We start from the raw sequence: 17,316 nt of genomic DNA on the forward strand, positions 1-17,316 counted from the left end.
TTAGTGATGATGCTCCCTTGCTACCAGTTATATCAGGTTACCACAATCTAGCCTACCCAGGCATCGCTGACTTGTGGATAGCAAAGGTTTAAGAAAAACTTGCCGACTGGGATAGGAAGGTAAATCCAAAAAAAAAAAAAAAAAAAAATTATAGGCTGGACTTGGGTGGAAGCATTTTTGGTTCTTGATTTGAGTTTGTTAAATTATGTTGAGCTTGTTGAATTAATTTTAGTAAGATGTTGAGCAGGTTGTACAGGAGCAAACTAAAAAGAAGCGCACAAGCACAACACAGGAGACTTCAAAAAAGAGAAACAGAAACAAGAAAGGTTTGTCATATATGTATATATACTTGTGCGATTGCATATTAAACTGTTTTTAGGTAAGTTGATTATTTGTTGGTAATAGGCATCGATTATTTGTTGTTTTTGAGTATGTAGTTTAGTTTAAGAGTTCTGTAGTAATATTGTATATCTCGGTTTGTTTGTTTTTTCGGTTGGCTTGGTCTTATTTCACTTTTGCGTAACATTTTAACTTGTCTCATACTCATTTCTTTTTTGAGGAACAAGGTGATACAAATATTGCTCAAGGCACAAGCAACAACCAAAATGTTCATTCTAACATTGGTGAAGCAGATGCATGTCCCAATTCTTTAACCAACATATGTGGACTACCTGATTTAAATGAAGATGTTAATCTTGAAGTGAGTGGATCGTCTGACCTTGACTCATTTAGCTTTCAAGAACTCATTAATAAGGCCAAAGAGAACATGAAGAGAAGAAAAAAAAAAAAAAATACTAGGTCAGAGATAATTCTAAAAGATGAAGAAATCAAGCATCAGTGGGAAAATATTTTACGTGACTTTAATCCTTTGATCTGCGATATGATTAAAGATTTGGTTGAGGTAACCCCGGATGGGCATTGTGGTTATAGATCCATAACTATACTGCTAGGATATACAGATGATTTAGCATGGCGGACAGTAAGGGGTCTTATGCTGGAAGAGTTGATGCAGTATGCAGATTACTATATAGAGTTGTACGGTAATGACGGGTTTGAAAATCACAAAAGAAACTTAGAGTGTACCAACTCTTCTACAATGAATGAGAAAGAATGGCTTGATCTCTCGGACATGGGTTTCTTAGTTGTAAGTGCTTTTAATTTTGTTTTTGTCACCATAACACCGCAACAATTAGGTGTCACGTACTTTTCGTTGAGGACAGGTCTAGAAGAAATGTTCCTGATAATCGCCATTTTCCACATAAACAAAGGACAATTTGTGCCAGTTGTGCTAAAGGATATTGCTCCTCTACCTCCGATTTGGCGAGATTGGCAGTCTGTTAGATGGCCAGAAGCAGTAGTGTGGGAAACTGTTCTGAAAGGAAAATTGGACAGGTGGGCCGGATCGGTTCCGACCAATATACAGAACCTACAATATGTTTATCCAGATTAATTTTAGTTGTTGGATAGAAAAATAAAATAGTTAGTTGTAATTTCTCAAGAATTATTCTGTGCTTATTTCACTATAGAACATGGCTTATGGCAATATTGAGGTTTAGTTGTTGGCAATATGTATGACTTATGGCAATATTTCATTTAGTTGTTGGCAATATGAGGTTTTGCTGTTTCACCATTTTGTTGTTTCTGTTGATGCCCCTTTAATTTTTTTTCCATCGTCTATGATGGGAAGTGAAGTGAAGTGTTGATTCTTTGAAATATAAGGAAGACTGGATGGTGATTCTGAGGTGAAGGCAGTCGCTTATGAGAGAACAAATAGTCGACAAAAAGAGAAGTGGAGGTTGGAGATCATTTGCCACTGACATAACTTGGGTTTCATAATTGAGCTAATTTAGTGGTTGCATGGATTTCTTTTTCTGTTGCCCTCTTTTATCTGTTCTGTAATAGTCTACTGATACCTGAAAATACAAGGAAAAACTGAAGGAAAAGAATTTTGAGACCCTTGATGATATAAGCGCTTTATTTATCATTAATTCTGCTCAATTGTTTTCAGAAGCACATCATCTTTGCTGTGAGGTTTGTATTTGATTTCCTCTAGTTTTGAAATTTAGATAGAAAACAGGCAAAAAAGTGCACTAAAGAGAAAACAGAACCACTTACAACTCTTATCAAGCAAGGAAATGCATTAAAGAGAAAACAAAACCACTTACAATTCAACGTGAGCTATCAAGAACCACAGTCTCTAGCTCCACGCCTTGGCTAGTTAGATGATATTTTTACAAATCATTGAAGGATCTTGGTGGACTTGAACCACCATCTCTTGAGATACATTGGAGACATGGTCCAATTCTCAAGCGCTTTTTCCATTTAAGCTAAAGATCCATTACACATAGTAAAAGTGAAGTCATATGACAAAATGTAAATGAATCACATTCATATTTATCATAGAGAAATGAATTCATGCAACAGTTGAAAGAGTGCACAATAGACTGGTTAAAGAGTACATTCAATCAAGTCCTCCAATGCTGAAAGCATGATTAAATTCTTATGAACTGGAAGGAGGAAACAATAGACTACCTCAGAAATCAATGAATTAATGCTTCCAATCATTCTCAATTGATCAGGTGGGATGGCAGCAGATACAACAGGAAAATGCAACTGATTATTTCCAGGACTAGTAATAGAGGACAAAAATGCATCATTTTGCATTTCATGACTAGAAGTGTTTTCCACTGTATCAACATCACTACTCATGGCGTGCACCAACTCAGAATCTTCAAAACCTGGAGACAAGAAATACAGATAAACTTTTGGACCAAAATCCTCTCCAAACCAGTGATATAAACCAAAGACCTACAAAGGGAAAAAGCTATAATAACTACAAAGGGTAAAGCTACAATAAATACCCAAGTCCTCTGTAGATGTTGACACATTTTTCACAACCGATGTGGTCTTCACAACTCAATAGATTTCGAACTTCCAACTGCTTTCCGTAGTTTGGACTGCAAAAGTTTTTTCTTTGAAAAAAGATAACTAATATAAACAAAACAAGTATAAAGGTGTAAAAGAAAAAAATCTGACACAGGGACTAGTCACATCTACATAAAATGTATTCCTATCGTTGCTTGCGAATAAGTAACTAAATATTAATACATACATTCCAACCCTTTTGCAGTTAAAGGTGCAAGGTAATACCAAGATGAGAAGGCCCTATGTGGTCTTCTTGCCCAGACGCAATTTTGTTCATCATATTTAGAAGCTAAAATGGCAGAGTTAACTTGTAGGCGAATGGCTAGCAACTCCCCCTTTTTTTAAACCTAGAGACTTGAGGGAGGAGTTGAAAATGTATAATAAAATTTCAATGCAATGCACGCCTTAAAGTCAACTTGCTATTTGCAACTTGTAATGGAAACCATGGCAATGTAGCTCATATTTCTAATTAAAGGCAAAGAAAAATAAAATGATGCTAATCTGCTATATGTGATGCACAATATCACAACCACCCCAAAAAGATTAAAATAGCAGGAAAGTAAGTATGGAGAAGATGAGATCTTATAGCCCAAAGATCAAATTAAGAAGCTAGAAATGAAAAGAAACATGGATGAACAACAATCTTGACATCTGGGTCAATTCCCCTAATACACAAACACAAAGATCATTTAAAACCACAAATTTATCGCTCAACCTAAGCAAATACTACCTTTGAAACCAAATTCTACTGAAAATTAGAATGGATTAGGTTGAAAAGGGCCCTCTACCTCAAGGATTTGACGTCAAACGGAATTTCCAAATATAAATGCCTTGATCCTAAACATTTTGAAATATAAAGAGAAAAAAAATTCGCATGTAATTAAGGAGAAATGAAAATTATAAGTGATGAATAATGAAAACTGTTTGAGTTCAATAAGCTCCAACTGAGGAAACAACAATGTTATTCGGTATAATATCAAATGACTTGCATCAATGGAACTTACATACAGACATGGATATTTCAAAATGAAATTAAGAATTTGAATACCAAGGGGCAGCAAGAGATAATATGATATGAAATTATTACCTTCTTGTAGAGCATCAATCGTTAATTGCAAATCCTGACGCTCCTTCTGCAGGCTAGATACTTTCTTCCTGTATCATTATAAATTAAATTTTGCTTATAACCTGTGGGTATGACGGAGATCAAATTTCAAAAAAAAAAAATTACCGGTTGGAGAAAATGGATATCTTATTGAAGACAAAACAACTAAATTACATTGACACAAATACTGCTCTCTGTTCGAGACTTCGAGTTTTATTGTTCTTCACGATCAGCATAACACACTAAAGAAATTAAAGAAGAGGAGTTACTAATTCATTTGCTTTGAATTAACTATGTACTATAGAAATTAAAAATAGTATAACACACTAACCACTCATTCTTGGCTCTGCAGAGTCATTTCCTTTGGTTTGTGAATAAGCATATATGATTCAGTCCTAGTAATTTCTGATTCAGGAATACTGTTTCGACCCCCACCTACGTGGCAAACATCCATTAGTAGGGGTCTCTATTTTATTCATTTAATCAACAATTTAAAAGCCCACCAGCGAATATCGTGGATCAACGTATAAAGCGAATTTAACTCGTGTGCAAAGGTCAACCTTAGCCACATGACTTGCCACTAATGTACATTGATTTACGCCCCGATTCATTCATTATCTTATCAAAGAGATAATTATCACCGACAATTATATTCTATCACAATTACTCAAGCAACAAGATTACTTGAGCTACAAGGACTCTCTACTCTACCTATATAAATACCACATTATTTTTCATAAGGAACTACGTGGAAACTTGATCCCTGAGAATAGATCTTGGACGTGCGTAGGCGACCATTATTTGGTTGGGCCATCTCCCCAACATCAAAATCCTCTCGTTTCTTAGATGCGTTCGTCACCATTGCCACCATTGTGTTTGAAGTAGTTTTTCTTGCAGAAACATAATTGGCTGGCCGTCGTGGGGAATAGAGAATTCATTATCACGTGAAACAATCAAGATGGTAAGCACAAGAAGGCACCAAATAGTCAACATATTCCTCCTACTAACAAGAATCGCAACCCTCGAAATTCAAATCACCGATGCATGAACCATTGAACAATCAAGTTGCTCCTAGTAGTAGGATCAATTCTCAACATCCGACTTTAGTAATAAGAACCGCCCACCGCCTCCGCCTCAAGAAAAGGCGATACAAGTGCCGCCACCCTTAATGTACTTTTGCAACAAGAAAATCGACAAGTCGGTAGTCCTCCATGCGGTCCCCGTCCCATCCATGTCGATCCTTCCGGTTGACATGGATATGGACATGGACATTACTCTCACACCAACTAGCGGAAAAGGTGATAGTAGCGTGACCAATTCACCCCTAAATACGGTTGAGAGGGAGTTACGACGAGTCAAAAATTTAAACAGAATTTGAGAAGGAAGCGGCAAAGAGGCAAAGGCGGTGGGCGATGTTGCAAATTCAACAACATCAAGGCGACCACGAAGGATGCAAGCCATTCCGTGTATGGGACCGTCTTTGACGATCCACTTCGCCGCCACCAAGAACGTGCTATTTCTCAACAATCAATCAACCGCACGCCTCAGGAGTAATGACCCCATTACCCGTACTTATGGGGAGAATCGGATTGGCGGGGATAACTACTACCCTAGACATGTCCGATCTCAAAGGGAAGATTTACCTCGAGAAGCAATTTCGAGGGAAGACCGCCATCCGAAATATGTCCGACACGACGGGAAGGCGGGCATCCCGCATAAAGAGCAACAAAACATGGAGAAGTGGTATAATTATTCCGACCACCCGGCCAAGGGTGACTACCGCCTAGACAGCCGGTTCTGAGGATAGACAAAGACAATCACCGGTCGGAGTCGATCGTGCATACCGCCAAAGATCTCTAACTCCAATAAGAGATAATGGAAGGTATCCTTCTCCACATGGGCACGACCGGGGGTGTCCCAAATTGTTCGAGCCAATACTTTAACTCTACGTAAGAACAACAACTAAAAGAGTTGATTGCAAAAGAACTTAACGATAGAGAGTCAAGGGATGTAAGAATGAAAACTTTGATACCAATGATGGCGTATTTGATAAGTTTTGGTCGACATTCAAGAAGCTTACCACCATCCCGGACTTCAAACAACCCGATTTTGAACTTTATGATGAGTCGGAAGGAGATCCCGGCTTGCATGTTCTATCGTTAAAAATAAGTTGGTGTTATGGGGTGGAGATGATCCGCCATATGTAAGCTCTTTCCATCGACTCTAAAAGGGAGAAGCATTACCGGTTTAGTGAGTTGCCTTCAAGATCAATTCACCAATTCAATGAACTAGAAAATCGGTTTGTTAATCGTTTCCGCCACAATTGCAAGACGCCAAAGGATGTCGACTCACTACGAACATCAAGCAACAACAACGTGACGAAGTTACGTACTTTTGTTACTAGGTTCAAAGGCAGCAGCAGATGTTCGAAGTTTTCGATGGGATGCTTCTTTCGCCTTTAAAGAAGCATTATATTATGAAAGAGACGAAGTTCGAACTTCATTGTAAAGGGATCTTTACCACTCTCTAATTAAAGATGTCCTTAAAACTCGATCACGATCCGTATGTTAGGTTTGAACAACACATCCAGATCGAGGAAAACCTATCAAAAAAGCAAAGAAGGGACAAAAATATTCGGAGCAAAGATTTTTCTGACAGCAAGAATTTTAAGCCAAAGCAAGGATAGTCAGATCAACAACATAACGATGGAAAGAATGACAATCAGAAGCAAGTCAATTTCAATCGTGATGGAAAAATTCTACCTGAGCTAAAACTGACCCCGCTCAATGCTAAGTACTCTGTTATATATGAGAAGTTGAAAAGTGGAAATCTTCTTTCCCCGCCTTATCCACTTTCAGAAGATACCAAAGCGACAAGGGACAAAGCTTTGTGGTGTAAATTCCATAATGACTATGGCCATGAGACAGAACTTTGTCGCTCTCTCCGGGGTCGGATTCAGAAATTAGTGGAGAAAGGACTTTTAAATGAATATCTTATTAAAAACTCTCAATAGGTAGTTGCTGCAACTTATGAGCATGTCATTAATGTTTCCCATTCTCATGTTGAGTCTCTTTCCAAAAGTCAGAGTAAGAATCAAAAGCGTTTGAAAGTTAGTTATGTTGGTGAATTTAACCGTATCAACAAAGTCGATTTTGTCAAAGGAATCCAGACCGAGACTTCTGAAGAAGAGCCCCTCCGGTTCACTGATGATGATCTCCTTGGTGTATATCACCCTCACTATGACGCAGCTTATAATTTTCGTGTCTATAGGTGCTTCGTGTTCAACGGGTAATGATCGACACGAGGGGCCACTTTCCGTCATTTTCGGTGGATGTTATTCTCGATGCAACTTCGCGAGGGTATGATCATCGCCAAGAAAAATTCTATCATCGGTTTTGATGGGACAACATCTTCGGCCGGTTGGAAGAATTACCTTACCAATCAAATTAATGAACAAAGAAGTTGAGCTCGATTTCTTATTGATGGATCATCAATCCCACTATAACGCAATTTTGGGCGAGATTGGATACATTCCATGGGGTCTGTAGTCTCCACATTTCATCGATGTGTCAAGTTCCCATTCTCGGGCATATTTGCAAGGTTCAGTAGTGACCGGTATATACGCCCATTCCTGTCATGACAAAGCAATGGATGACTATAAAAATATGAAGTTCGAGGTAATACGATCCTTGCAAGTGCCCCCCTTAAGTTACGATTACGGCGGCGTGCCCCATCTATAATATTGAGGCTCATGTGCAAGGGGGCCTTACAATTGGATCGACTTTTGGAAGTACAAGTAGGAGATTCAGCCAGAAGAAACCACTTTTATTTCATTTGAACTTTCGAAAGTATAGAACAACAAGAGTTGGTTTCCCTTTACAAAATGAAATAAGCGATATCTTCGCTTGGAAAATTGAGGAAATGCCGAATAGACCATACATTTACTGTCATAAACTTGACATTGATCCAAGTTTCAGGCGGTTTCACCAAAACCAAGAAGAATGGCACCGATCGGAAGCTCAAAGTTAAAGAGGAGATTGATAAGCTACTTTGCGGTTAACTTTATCCGACGAAGTTACTTACCGAAATGGCTTGCTAATGTCGTCGTCAGCGATTGCCAAAAAGAACGGACAAATCAGAATTTGTATCGACTTTACAAATCTTAACGCAGCTTTGTCCGATTCATCCGTATCCATTGCCATTTAATTTCCGAACTAGTGGATGCCACTTCGATTCCAACGCCTATCTTTCATGGATGCTTCTTCGTGGTACTACCGGATCTCTTTGAATGTTGATGACCAAGAGTTCACCGCTTTCATTACCGACCAAGGCATTTTTCGCTACACTATTATGCCTTTTTGGTCTGAAAAATGCCGGTGCAACCTACCAAAAGCTTGTCAATAATTTTTTTTTCCGATCCACTTTGGGGATAATAATGGAGGCTTATATTGATGATATAGTCGTTAAATCGAAGCTTATTGGTGATCATCTTTCCGATCTTCAACTTGTTTTGATAGGCTTAACAAGTATAACATGAGACTCAATCCCGCCAAATGTTCTTTTGGCCTTCTTCTTGGAAAATTTCGGGATACCTCATGACTCGTAGAGGTATTGAGGCTAATAATCGATCGATCGTGCCATTATTGATATGCCATCACCAAAAATAAGAAGGAAATTCAACGACTTACGGGTCGGCTTGCCTTCTTCATAGATTTATTTCTAAATATTCGATCGTTGTCATCCCTTCTTCCGGACTTTAAAGGGGGGCAACTTGGAACATTGATTGTGAGATGGCATTGCAACGACTAAAGAAATACTTGGTCGATCCTCCTATATTGACAAGTCCTTCAACGGGTCAACCGATTGGCATGTACCTAGCAACTACAACTCGCCGTTAGTAGTCTTCGTTCTTTTTCGTCGATGATGGTAGACCCGCTTTTTATCAAGAAGACGCTAACCGAGTTGAGTCTCGTTATTCAAAGATGGAAAAATGGCACTTGCATTGGTTTCATGCTGCTCGTCGGTTAAAACCATACTTCCGGGGAGGTTGGTCGAGTTTATACTGTGAGTATCCCTTACGCAAGATCTTTTGTAATGCACAAGAATCAAGCAGATTAGCCGAATGGGAAAGTTATCTTAGTGCATATAGCATTGTCTTTGAAAGTCGTACTGCTGAAAAAGGACATGCTCTAGCTTCTTTGATAGCTGATTTTCCGATTGATGATTCTCCTATTGACGATTTCTTGCGCCAAGAAGAATCTATGGAAGACATTCTGCCACCAATAACTGGGGGCAACGAAGACCAACTTGCAAACGCAATTCCTAATCCAATTGACTTATGGATTGTTTATTCAGATGGCTCCCATAATAAATCTGGGTCTGGAATTGGATGCGTTTTTGTTAAACCCGGCGGAGAGAAGATTGAGAAATTGCATGCGACTTGGCTTCGCCGCTTCAAATAACGGCCGAGTATGAGGGCTGCCGTTTGTGCCTTGAGAACAACTTTGAAACTGGGGGCGCGAAAGCTCCAATTATACACGGATTCTCGCCTTGTAGCCAATCAGTTTGGCGGGTCTTTTGAAGCAAGAGATGACCGTATGGCGGCTTATCTTGGTTTGATACATAGCCTTGCTCGACAATTTGATAGCATCTCTATCACTCAAAGACCGAAATGACATACGCCATGCTGATTCATTGGCTTATCTATCCGCCGTTAGAAGCGAAGAGTCAAGACATCATCACTGTGGAGTTCGAAAAGAGCCAAACATTGACTTTACCGAAAAAAAATTGCATGACTTGTATGTACACGAAAGCAATTACTTGTTTTGCTTGTACACAACAGCGAAATACGACCCACGTATAATCGCACCAATCATGACTTCGAAGCGGAAAAGGGAGATGGAAAATTCACAACATGACCATACTTTGGATCTTCCATTAGAATCTGTAGATCCATTTGTTCCTCTGAATTAATTCGCCCGAAAACGGATAGTGAGTTGGCACATGAAGCGGATGATAGTCCCGAAGTTCCGATATGATACTATTAGAGCCGATGATGATCTCCGATCGCCAAGATTGGCGTCTTCCTTATATCCACTACTTGCAAGTTTCTTCACTTCCCCGGAACCAAAAACTTCGAAAGAATCAAACGCGCGATGCATGGAAGTTTTTGGTGATATCATTCGACGGAAGTTTGCACTTATATCGCAAAGGCTCGAACTTTAACCCTATGTTGCGATGCCTCTCAAAACAGGAAGGACTTCAAGTTTTGGAAGAGATTCACTCCGCTTATCGCGGAAGCCACTCCAAGGGGCGAAGTTTAGCTCATAAGGCTATGACCGCGGGGGCTATTGGTGGCGAGAGATGCAAAAGGATGCAAAACACCTATCCGAGAGGTGTGAGCCATGCCAAAAGCACGATAATATGAGTAAACTACATTCTCGAAGTTTCATCCCATGCTAAGCCCGTGGCCATTTGCCAAATGGGGCTTAGACATTATTGGTCCTTTACCTAAAGCTCGGGTAGTAGTATACGATTCCTTCTTGTGGCAACCGATTATTTTTACTAAATGGGTAGAAGCAAAGCCTTTGGTACAAATCCATGCTTCCAATGTCAAAATGTTTTTATGGAGAAATATTGTTTGTCATTTTGGCATCCCTCGCTGCACTTGTCGGATAATGGTAAACAATTCGATCTTTGAAGAAATTAAATCGAGTTCACGTCAGGCTAATTTGAAAATACGGCATAACTTCTCCGCGACCTTATCATCCATGAAGTTATGGGCGGCAGAAGCCACCAATAAGGTGATTTTGGCCAACCTAAAAGAGGCGTTTGACCGGCGCCAAAGGAAATTGGGTCAAGGAGTTACCAGCTGTCTTGTGGGCTTATAGGACAACGCCAAAATATTCAACTGCATTATCACATTTTAACCTTGCATATGGTGCAGAAGCAGTCTTACCTACAGAAACGATTTCCAAAGTACATCTCGGTCGATTCGCGGTTGAAACAGTTCCAATGACACTACTTTGGCTCACCAAAAGCTCTTATTGATGAGGTTCGTTCTGAGGGACTACAACAGCTTATTAAGTATCAAGCTGACATGAAATGGAACTACGACAAGAAGATCCGTCCTAAGTCTTTTGCTCCTGAAGACTGGGTTCTTTGTAGAAACCCAAAGCTTATAGAATCAGGAAAGTTTGGGGAAAATTGGCAAGGACCCTACATCATAGATCGCCCAAAGATCTAAGGGGTCATATTTCCTCCATACTATTTCTGGAAGAATAATAGAGAAGCCATGGAATGCTTACCACCTTCGCAAGTTTTACCGTTAGGAAATTTTTTACAATTTTACATTACTCCATCAATAACAAATCTATCCATCTATGTAGTTCATTCTATTTTTATCCATCAATAAAGCATTCAACATCCATTCTCTTAGTTTGGTTGTCATTTTACATTTCTCTATTCGTCTGTACTTTTACTTTCAACAATGTCATTCATTAACGTTCATTCTAGGGAGGTCATTCATATTATGCCTTTTTCGGTCCAAGTAAGTCGCATTCATGCCTACTTGACGGAAATCCGAGTCAATAAGATGGTTATTCTTGCTCGGAACAATTATTGCAATACTCCCACAATACAATATCCGTGCTAATTCCACTACTAAGGCAATGGCGTTGTGTTTTAGTTTTGGTCGATTAAGCGCGGGTGATGACTTTGAACTGCGCGGACAACTCCAACGGTTGTTGGGGCCTTGCTTCCACGTTCGGTACAAATATTTTAACACCTGAATAGCTAGGTTCATTGGGGACGATCATGTCCCCTTTTTGCCTTTCAATAACTTTCTCCAATGGTTCTATATTGGGGGAGGTTTTTCTCTACATGGGGGCGCCTCGTTCTTTTACATTCATAAATCAACAACACTAAGTTTTGTACGGGTATGTTATCGACATCACAATGATATTCAATAGCCAACACATACTTTATTTTTATTTTCATAAAAGAATTTTTAGCTCTACGATATTACATACTTTCGCAATCACATGATCATTGGTTTGAAAAATCCAATGGTTTCTTCCCCAACTTTTCGCGATATACAACTTCGCACAAATCTTTGTAATTTATCTTCTCTCGCTCGTTCATCTCCGTTTCTTTTAAAGTCTGTCGGTTGTCTTACGGACGATTCACGATGTGCCATTTGCGCGTGATCTCGGCCGAGCCGCTCGTTAAATCTGTCATTCGCTTGTTATTTTCTCTACCTCTTTTGCGCGACGTTTAAGTTCTCGATCTTTGGTCACCACGAGTGACTTCAATTCTATCACATCTGCTTTTAAGTGTTTGTGTTCCTCCATTATCTCACGGCTTTCCCAAATTCTTCAGACGATCTCTCCTCTCCGCTTCTTCCGTCCCTTTCGGTTAAGTTTTTGTTTTCGTCTTCTAACTCTCTGATGGTTCCGCTTAACGCTTTGTTTGCCTTTTCCAATTTTTGGTTGAGTATCTTCACTTTCTCTATTTCTTCTAAGGCATTGACTTCATTCGGAATGATATTTTTCTTCGCGACTTTTTCATGAATTTCTTTGGCCCGTACTACCGCCGTTTTAACCTGCGGCGAAAAATATCTGATTTCATCAATATTTCAAACTTAAACACAAGTTTGCAATAACTAATAAAAAAAATACTATCATACCTGGTTTATACTATCGAAAATCATTGACACTGCTCTGTCATATTCTCCGATGTTCTCCGTATTCTGGTCACATTTTTGATATTTTTTGAGCCCTTCCATTGGCGTAGCCCCGGGCGATCCCTTCACTTCGTCTTCCAAACTTGAACATCTCTGCTTCATCTGCCATTTTGATCGGTTTAGTGTTGGACACAAATTTCTTTACCGTTCTAACGCAATAGTAAAAATCAACGGTCAACTTACTGTTAACAGATTTTGTGGTTTTCCTCCATTAGTAGTATTACACCTGACAATACTTGCCAGTGGTTGTTGGATTCTTTGCTCCTGCATTTTGCTTTGCCGTTTATTTTCTTTCACCGACTTTGTGTTCTTCGCTGCACTATCTTTTGTAAGTATCACTGTTTCGTTCTTTTCCCAGCCATTCTTTTCCTGTATATACCAAAACAGAGCGAGATATTACATCTCTCTACACTTTTACATATCTATGTTTTCTACGGTACATACCTTTTCCTCTTTGTGTTGAGAATGTATTATTTTCCGTCTGGGCTGTTTTGTGCATTGTAGTCTCGTCCCTCGAGGCATCATACATTGTAACGTTGGTTGTCTCTCTTGGTCTCCATTCGCCCATTTTCTTGTCGAACATTTTCTTTTGTACAATTCGCTATTTGTATTTGGCAAGCTCAGCACTAATTCTCGCTGTGTTAATTCCGTTCCATCTTCTTTTTCACTATCGCTATCGCTGCCAAATATTGCATTTCTGAGACTCTTATTCTTCTTCGCCATTTCACTATGTGTTTCCATGCATGGACCTATTGGGCCGTTGTTCGATACCCCCATAGTGTCGGAAATCAACAATATCATCAAAGTAGCTCAAATCTACCAATCTTTCGTCAGAGCATTCATGAAAGAAGAAACGAAGGTTGTTCTCCACTTCCTTGTCTAATTCAATATCTGGTAGTGTACTCGCGTTTTCTGTTAGACACAAAAATAACTCGTGTTAGTCAACAGTTTACTCGTAGTACAATTTTCTATACTTATGTTTTGGCTTACCTCGAAATTTGTTCGGCACTTTAAACTCTGTCGGATTCCACTTCCTCGCGCAAGCGATGAAATCTATCCCATCCGGTGTATACTTTTTTGGGAACCCTTTAAAACTTTCGTTTGAATCCTTGAATTCAATTTCAAATTTTATGTACCCTTTTCGTCAATTATGGCTTTTCGGTCATATCAGCGCCAAAGATTTCTTGAGCCCCAAACCTTCATTAAATTCATTTTGTAAGCGGTGCGCTCTCGTAAAGATTAACCGAGCGATATTGGCGGTTGTCGGTGCAATTTGCCACCACTCTAGTAATCATATTTATTTCTTTGTTTCAACGGAATTGCATTCCCCGCAATTTAATTGTGTGTAAGTCATTACTACTTCATCTTCTTTCGACTTTTCGTTTCAAACTTCATTACACTTCATCCATCTCAAATTTTTCGAGTCCTAGTATTTTTTCGTATTTCCTTAAAGCGACCATCGACGCGGTTCCGTGTAGTCATTTGTACTCGTCACCTTCTTTCCACCTCACCAAGTCTGCAATCGTCATCGAGTTTTCTTCTCGGTTATTTTTCGCGCGTATAGTACGGTAGTTCTACCTGTAAAAAAAACAAAAAACGGGTCAGAAAGCAGAAAAACCGGGTTCACTAGGCCATATTAAAGGAGGGCAGGTATGGTGCCCCTCCTTTACTGGCGATGCACTAGATCGTGTTTCAAGTTTCACTTTCCGATTTTAAAACCGCCAACATCTTTTCTTCTTCTACAGCGGAGACAAAGACATTAACGTTTTCATGCTTGCTGCTGCTGGATACGACCCACGAAATCAGCACCACCGCGTCAGCGCGCGATATCAGGCTTATACCACCCAGTGGCTTAACTCGTCAGTCAAAGTTCATTCTACACTAGATGCGCGAGGGTCCACTCGTCTTGTAAGGAGAAGAAGGGGGGCATCTGAAAGACCACCACCAGCGGGGTACCGAGCAAAAGAAGTTTTAGATTGAGAAAAGGCTGGATTCGTTGCCCGGATGGATTGCATAAAGGTAGTAGCATACGGACAAGCACACATCTTGAATTAAGGTTTTTCCAATACAGGCGCCATCACTATCGTTTGCACCACTTTTTCTTTCTCATCAGCTCATGTCCAACATCAATCCATACACCAACACCACCAGTGTTATGTCATCTCCACATGATCAATACAATGATTCCTGAGAAAGGAGTTCAAGCCCATCCAGCGCCCATGCAAAAAAAAAAAAAAAAAGAAAAAAAAAACACAATACAGCATAATGCGCATGGGTTACTTACCACGGTATCGTCAGCCTCCAAGATGCGCTGAAGGGTGAGTATTCCGCTCTCAAATCTTGCTGTAGCGAAAGATACAACAAAATCTTTTGAAGGTGCCAGTAGCCGGATGACCTTGTGAATAAGCCGTTTTTCGTGATCTTTCCGATCGCGATAGTAAGAGTAGATGAAGACGATGAGGAGAGGAGTTGCCTGGAACAATAGGAACGTATAGGTGGATGAGAACGATACTAACCTTTTCTTCAAAACCCGCAACTTTTCTTCATCGAAACTTCTCTTGCCTACGTCTGTGTAAAGTGTTTTTTTTTATGGAGTAGGATATGCGGCCCCAGCACTTATATAGGATTATGCGCGGGTTTTCCAGTGCTAGTGGAATTCTTCTCCAACTCCGACTTCATCTCTACTCTCAATTCTTATCTCATCCGAACACTTTGAGTCCAATTACTGTTTAACTTTCTTTTATTATTATTATTACTATATTGCCCCTACATTTAATTTTCAACGGTATAGTCCAAATATCGCTATTCCGTTGGCACGCTTCGTCGAATTCAGATTTTGGCGTTATCGCGTGGACGTTCGTACGATTTTAAGCCAATCAATTTCTTTTGCAATTTTATTTATGTGCATCTTTTATTCTATCTATGTGTTTTCGGCCGTTTTTTATTTAACTACGTCATTGCGTCCCGTATACGTTAATTTGACATTTTTTCATTTCCGCTAATTCACAAATTTTTCCCGATTGTCCATTTATCTTATCGTTTACGTTCACACGACACTTTGTTCTACACTCCGCTTACTCTTTTATTAATTCACGTTTTCCGTGATTTATCTTCTCTTCTTTGCCATGTGAACTTTGTTCGCCTGACAAAGAGGGGGCGGTGTTTCGACCCCAACCTACGTGGCAAACGTCCATTAGTAATCTCTATTTTATTCATTTAATCAACAGGGCTAAAGCCCAATTCGCAATATCATGGATCAATGTATAAGCCCATTAACTCATGTGTCTAAGGCTGAACCTTAGCCACATGACTTGCCACTAATGTACATTGATTTATGTCCAGATTCATTTCTTATCAAAGAGATAATTATCAGTTGACAGTTGTATTCTATCACAATTACTCAAGCAACAAGATTACTTGAGCTACAAGGACTCTCTACTCTACCTATATAAATACCACATTATTTTTCATAAGGAACTATGTGGAAACTTGATCCCTAGAGAATAGATCTTGGGTACGTAGGCAGCCATTATTTGGTCCAGTTTCATCTCCCCCAACATCAAAATCCTCTGTTTCTTAGTGCGTTCGTCACCATTGCTCTCGTTGTGTTGAAGCAGTTTACTGCCGAAACAAATACCTTTCTCCAAAGCCAATTCGTTCCGAGCTATAGCCACTGAAGTTCTTCCGATATAAAGGCATAGTTTGTTGTTATAGCTACTGTGTTTGCAAGGCTCAAAAGAGGTTTTTTTTCATTTTTTTTGTTTTTCCCTTTGGTAGAAGATAGAGCGGGGGAAGAAGAATGGGTGTAAAGAAACTTTCACTAACAAAAACGGAAAAACGGGTACCAAAACAGACGTGTGTTATTTTTTTTTTCATTTTTTTAATCTTCTGCCCCTATTGGAAATACCCTAAATTATTTGGGAGATATTATTGAATTTAGGGTAGTTATTGGGGTATGACAAAAATTTATATTAGTTATGGGGTACGGGAGTGTTTTGTTGGGTATGTTCAAGATCACCCTTTAGTTTAGGGCTCTTAATTCAGTCTCAAATTATTAAAAATTAGAGTTTCTTTATTTATTTCCAAAATTGTCATATATTGTCATGCTCTCTTCTCATTTGCTCACTTGCTAGGAATATATCGTTTTGTTGAACTTCTAATTCTTTGATTTTTTTCTCTATAATTTTGAATTCATGGGTTGTTTTAAATAGCCAAAATTCAGGCTAAAGGAAAAACGTTGGAGCTTAATTTAGATTTAACAAACCCCCTATGGAAAATGTCACTGCAAAGTCCATTCGCAACCAACCATCTAACAAAAGTCCAGTTACAATCAAATTATTTTTCTTTCCGCATAATCTCTTGTATTTTTTTACGAAAAGTTTAGATTTACAAGAGCCTCCACCACACTACCCAAGCCATCATATCGACCCCAAAAAATAAGGGGACAAAACTGAAAAAGACAAAATTCCGAAATAATAAACCCAAAAGGCCACCATAATTTCAAAAACACTATTTAGGACAATTGTTGACTTTGGAATTGAAT

General features: G+C 39.2%; 1 protein-coding gene across 5 annotated transcripts; it reads right to left on the minus strand.

Moving 5' to 3' along the window:
• Positions 1–2,369: 2,369 nt before the first annotated feature.
• On the minus strand, positions 2,370–4,379 carry LOC147510135 (uncharacterized). Of its 5 annotated transcripts, none has more exons than XR_015216726.1 (4): positions 4,205–4,379; positions 4,013–4,080; positions 2,862–2,957; positions 2,370–2,738 (listed from the first exon to the last, which is right to left on the minus strand). XR_015216726.1 is itself a non-coding variant. In XM_086599284.1 (3 exons), exons 1-3 carry the CDS (start codon positions 4,264–4,266, stop codon positions 2,449–2,451), a joined length of 420 nt encoding a protein of 139 aa, XP_086455410.1. In that variant the 5' UTR covers positions 4,267–4,379; the 3' UTR covers positions 2,370–2,448. The 5 variants fall into 5 exon arrangements, 1 of the variants encoding a protein (XP_086455410.1); XR_015216724.1 differs by having other exon boundaries at positions 4,157–4,379; XR_015216725.1 differs by having other exon boundaries at positions 2,862–2,972; positions 4,157–4,379.
• Positions 4,380–17,316: the final 12,937 nt, after the last annotated feature.

This window comes from Coptis chinensis, chromosome 3, assembly GCF_015680905.1.
Source record: "Coptis chinensis isolate HL-2020 chromosome 3, ASM1568090v1, whole genome shotgun sequence".
NCBI classification, from domain to species: Eukaryota; Viridiplantae; Streptophyta; class Magnoliopsida; order Ranunculales; family Ranunculaceae; genus Coptis; species Coptis chinensis.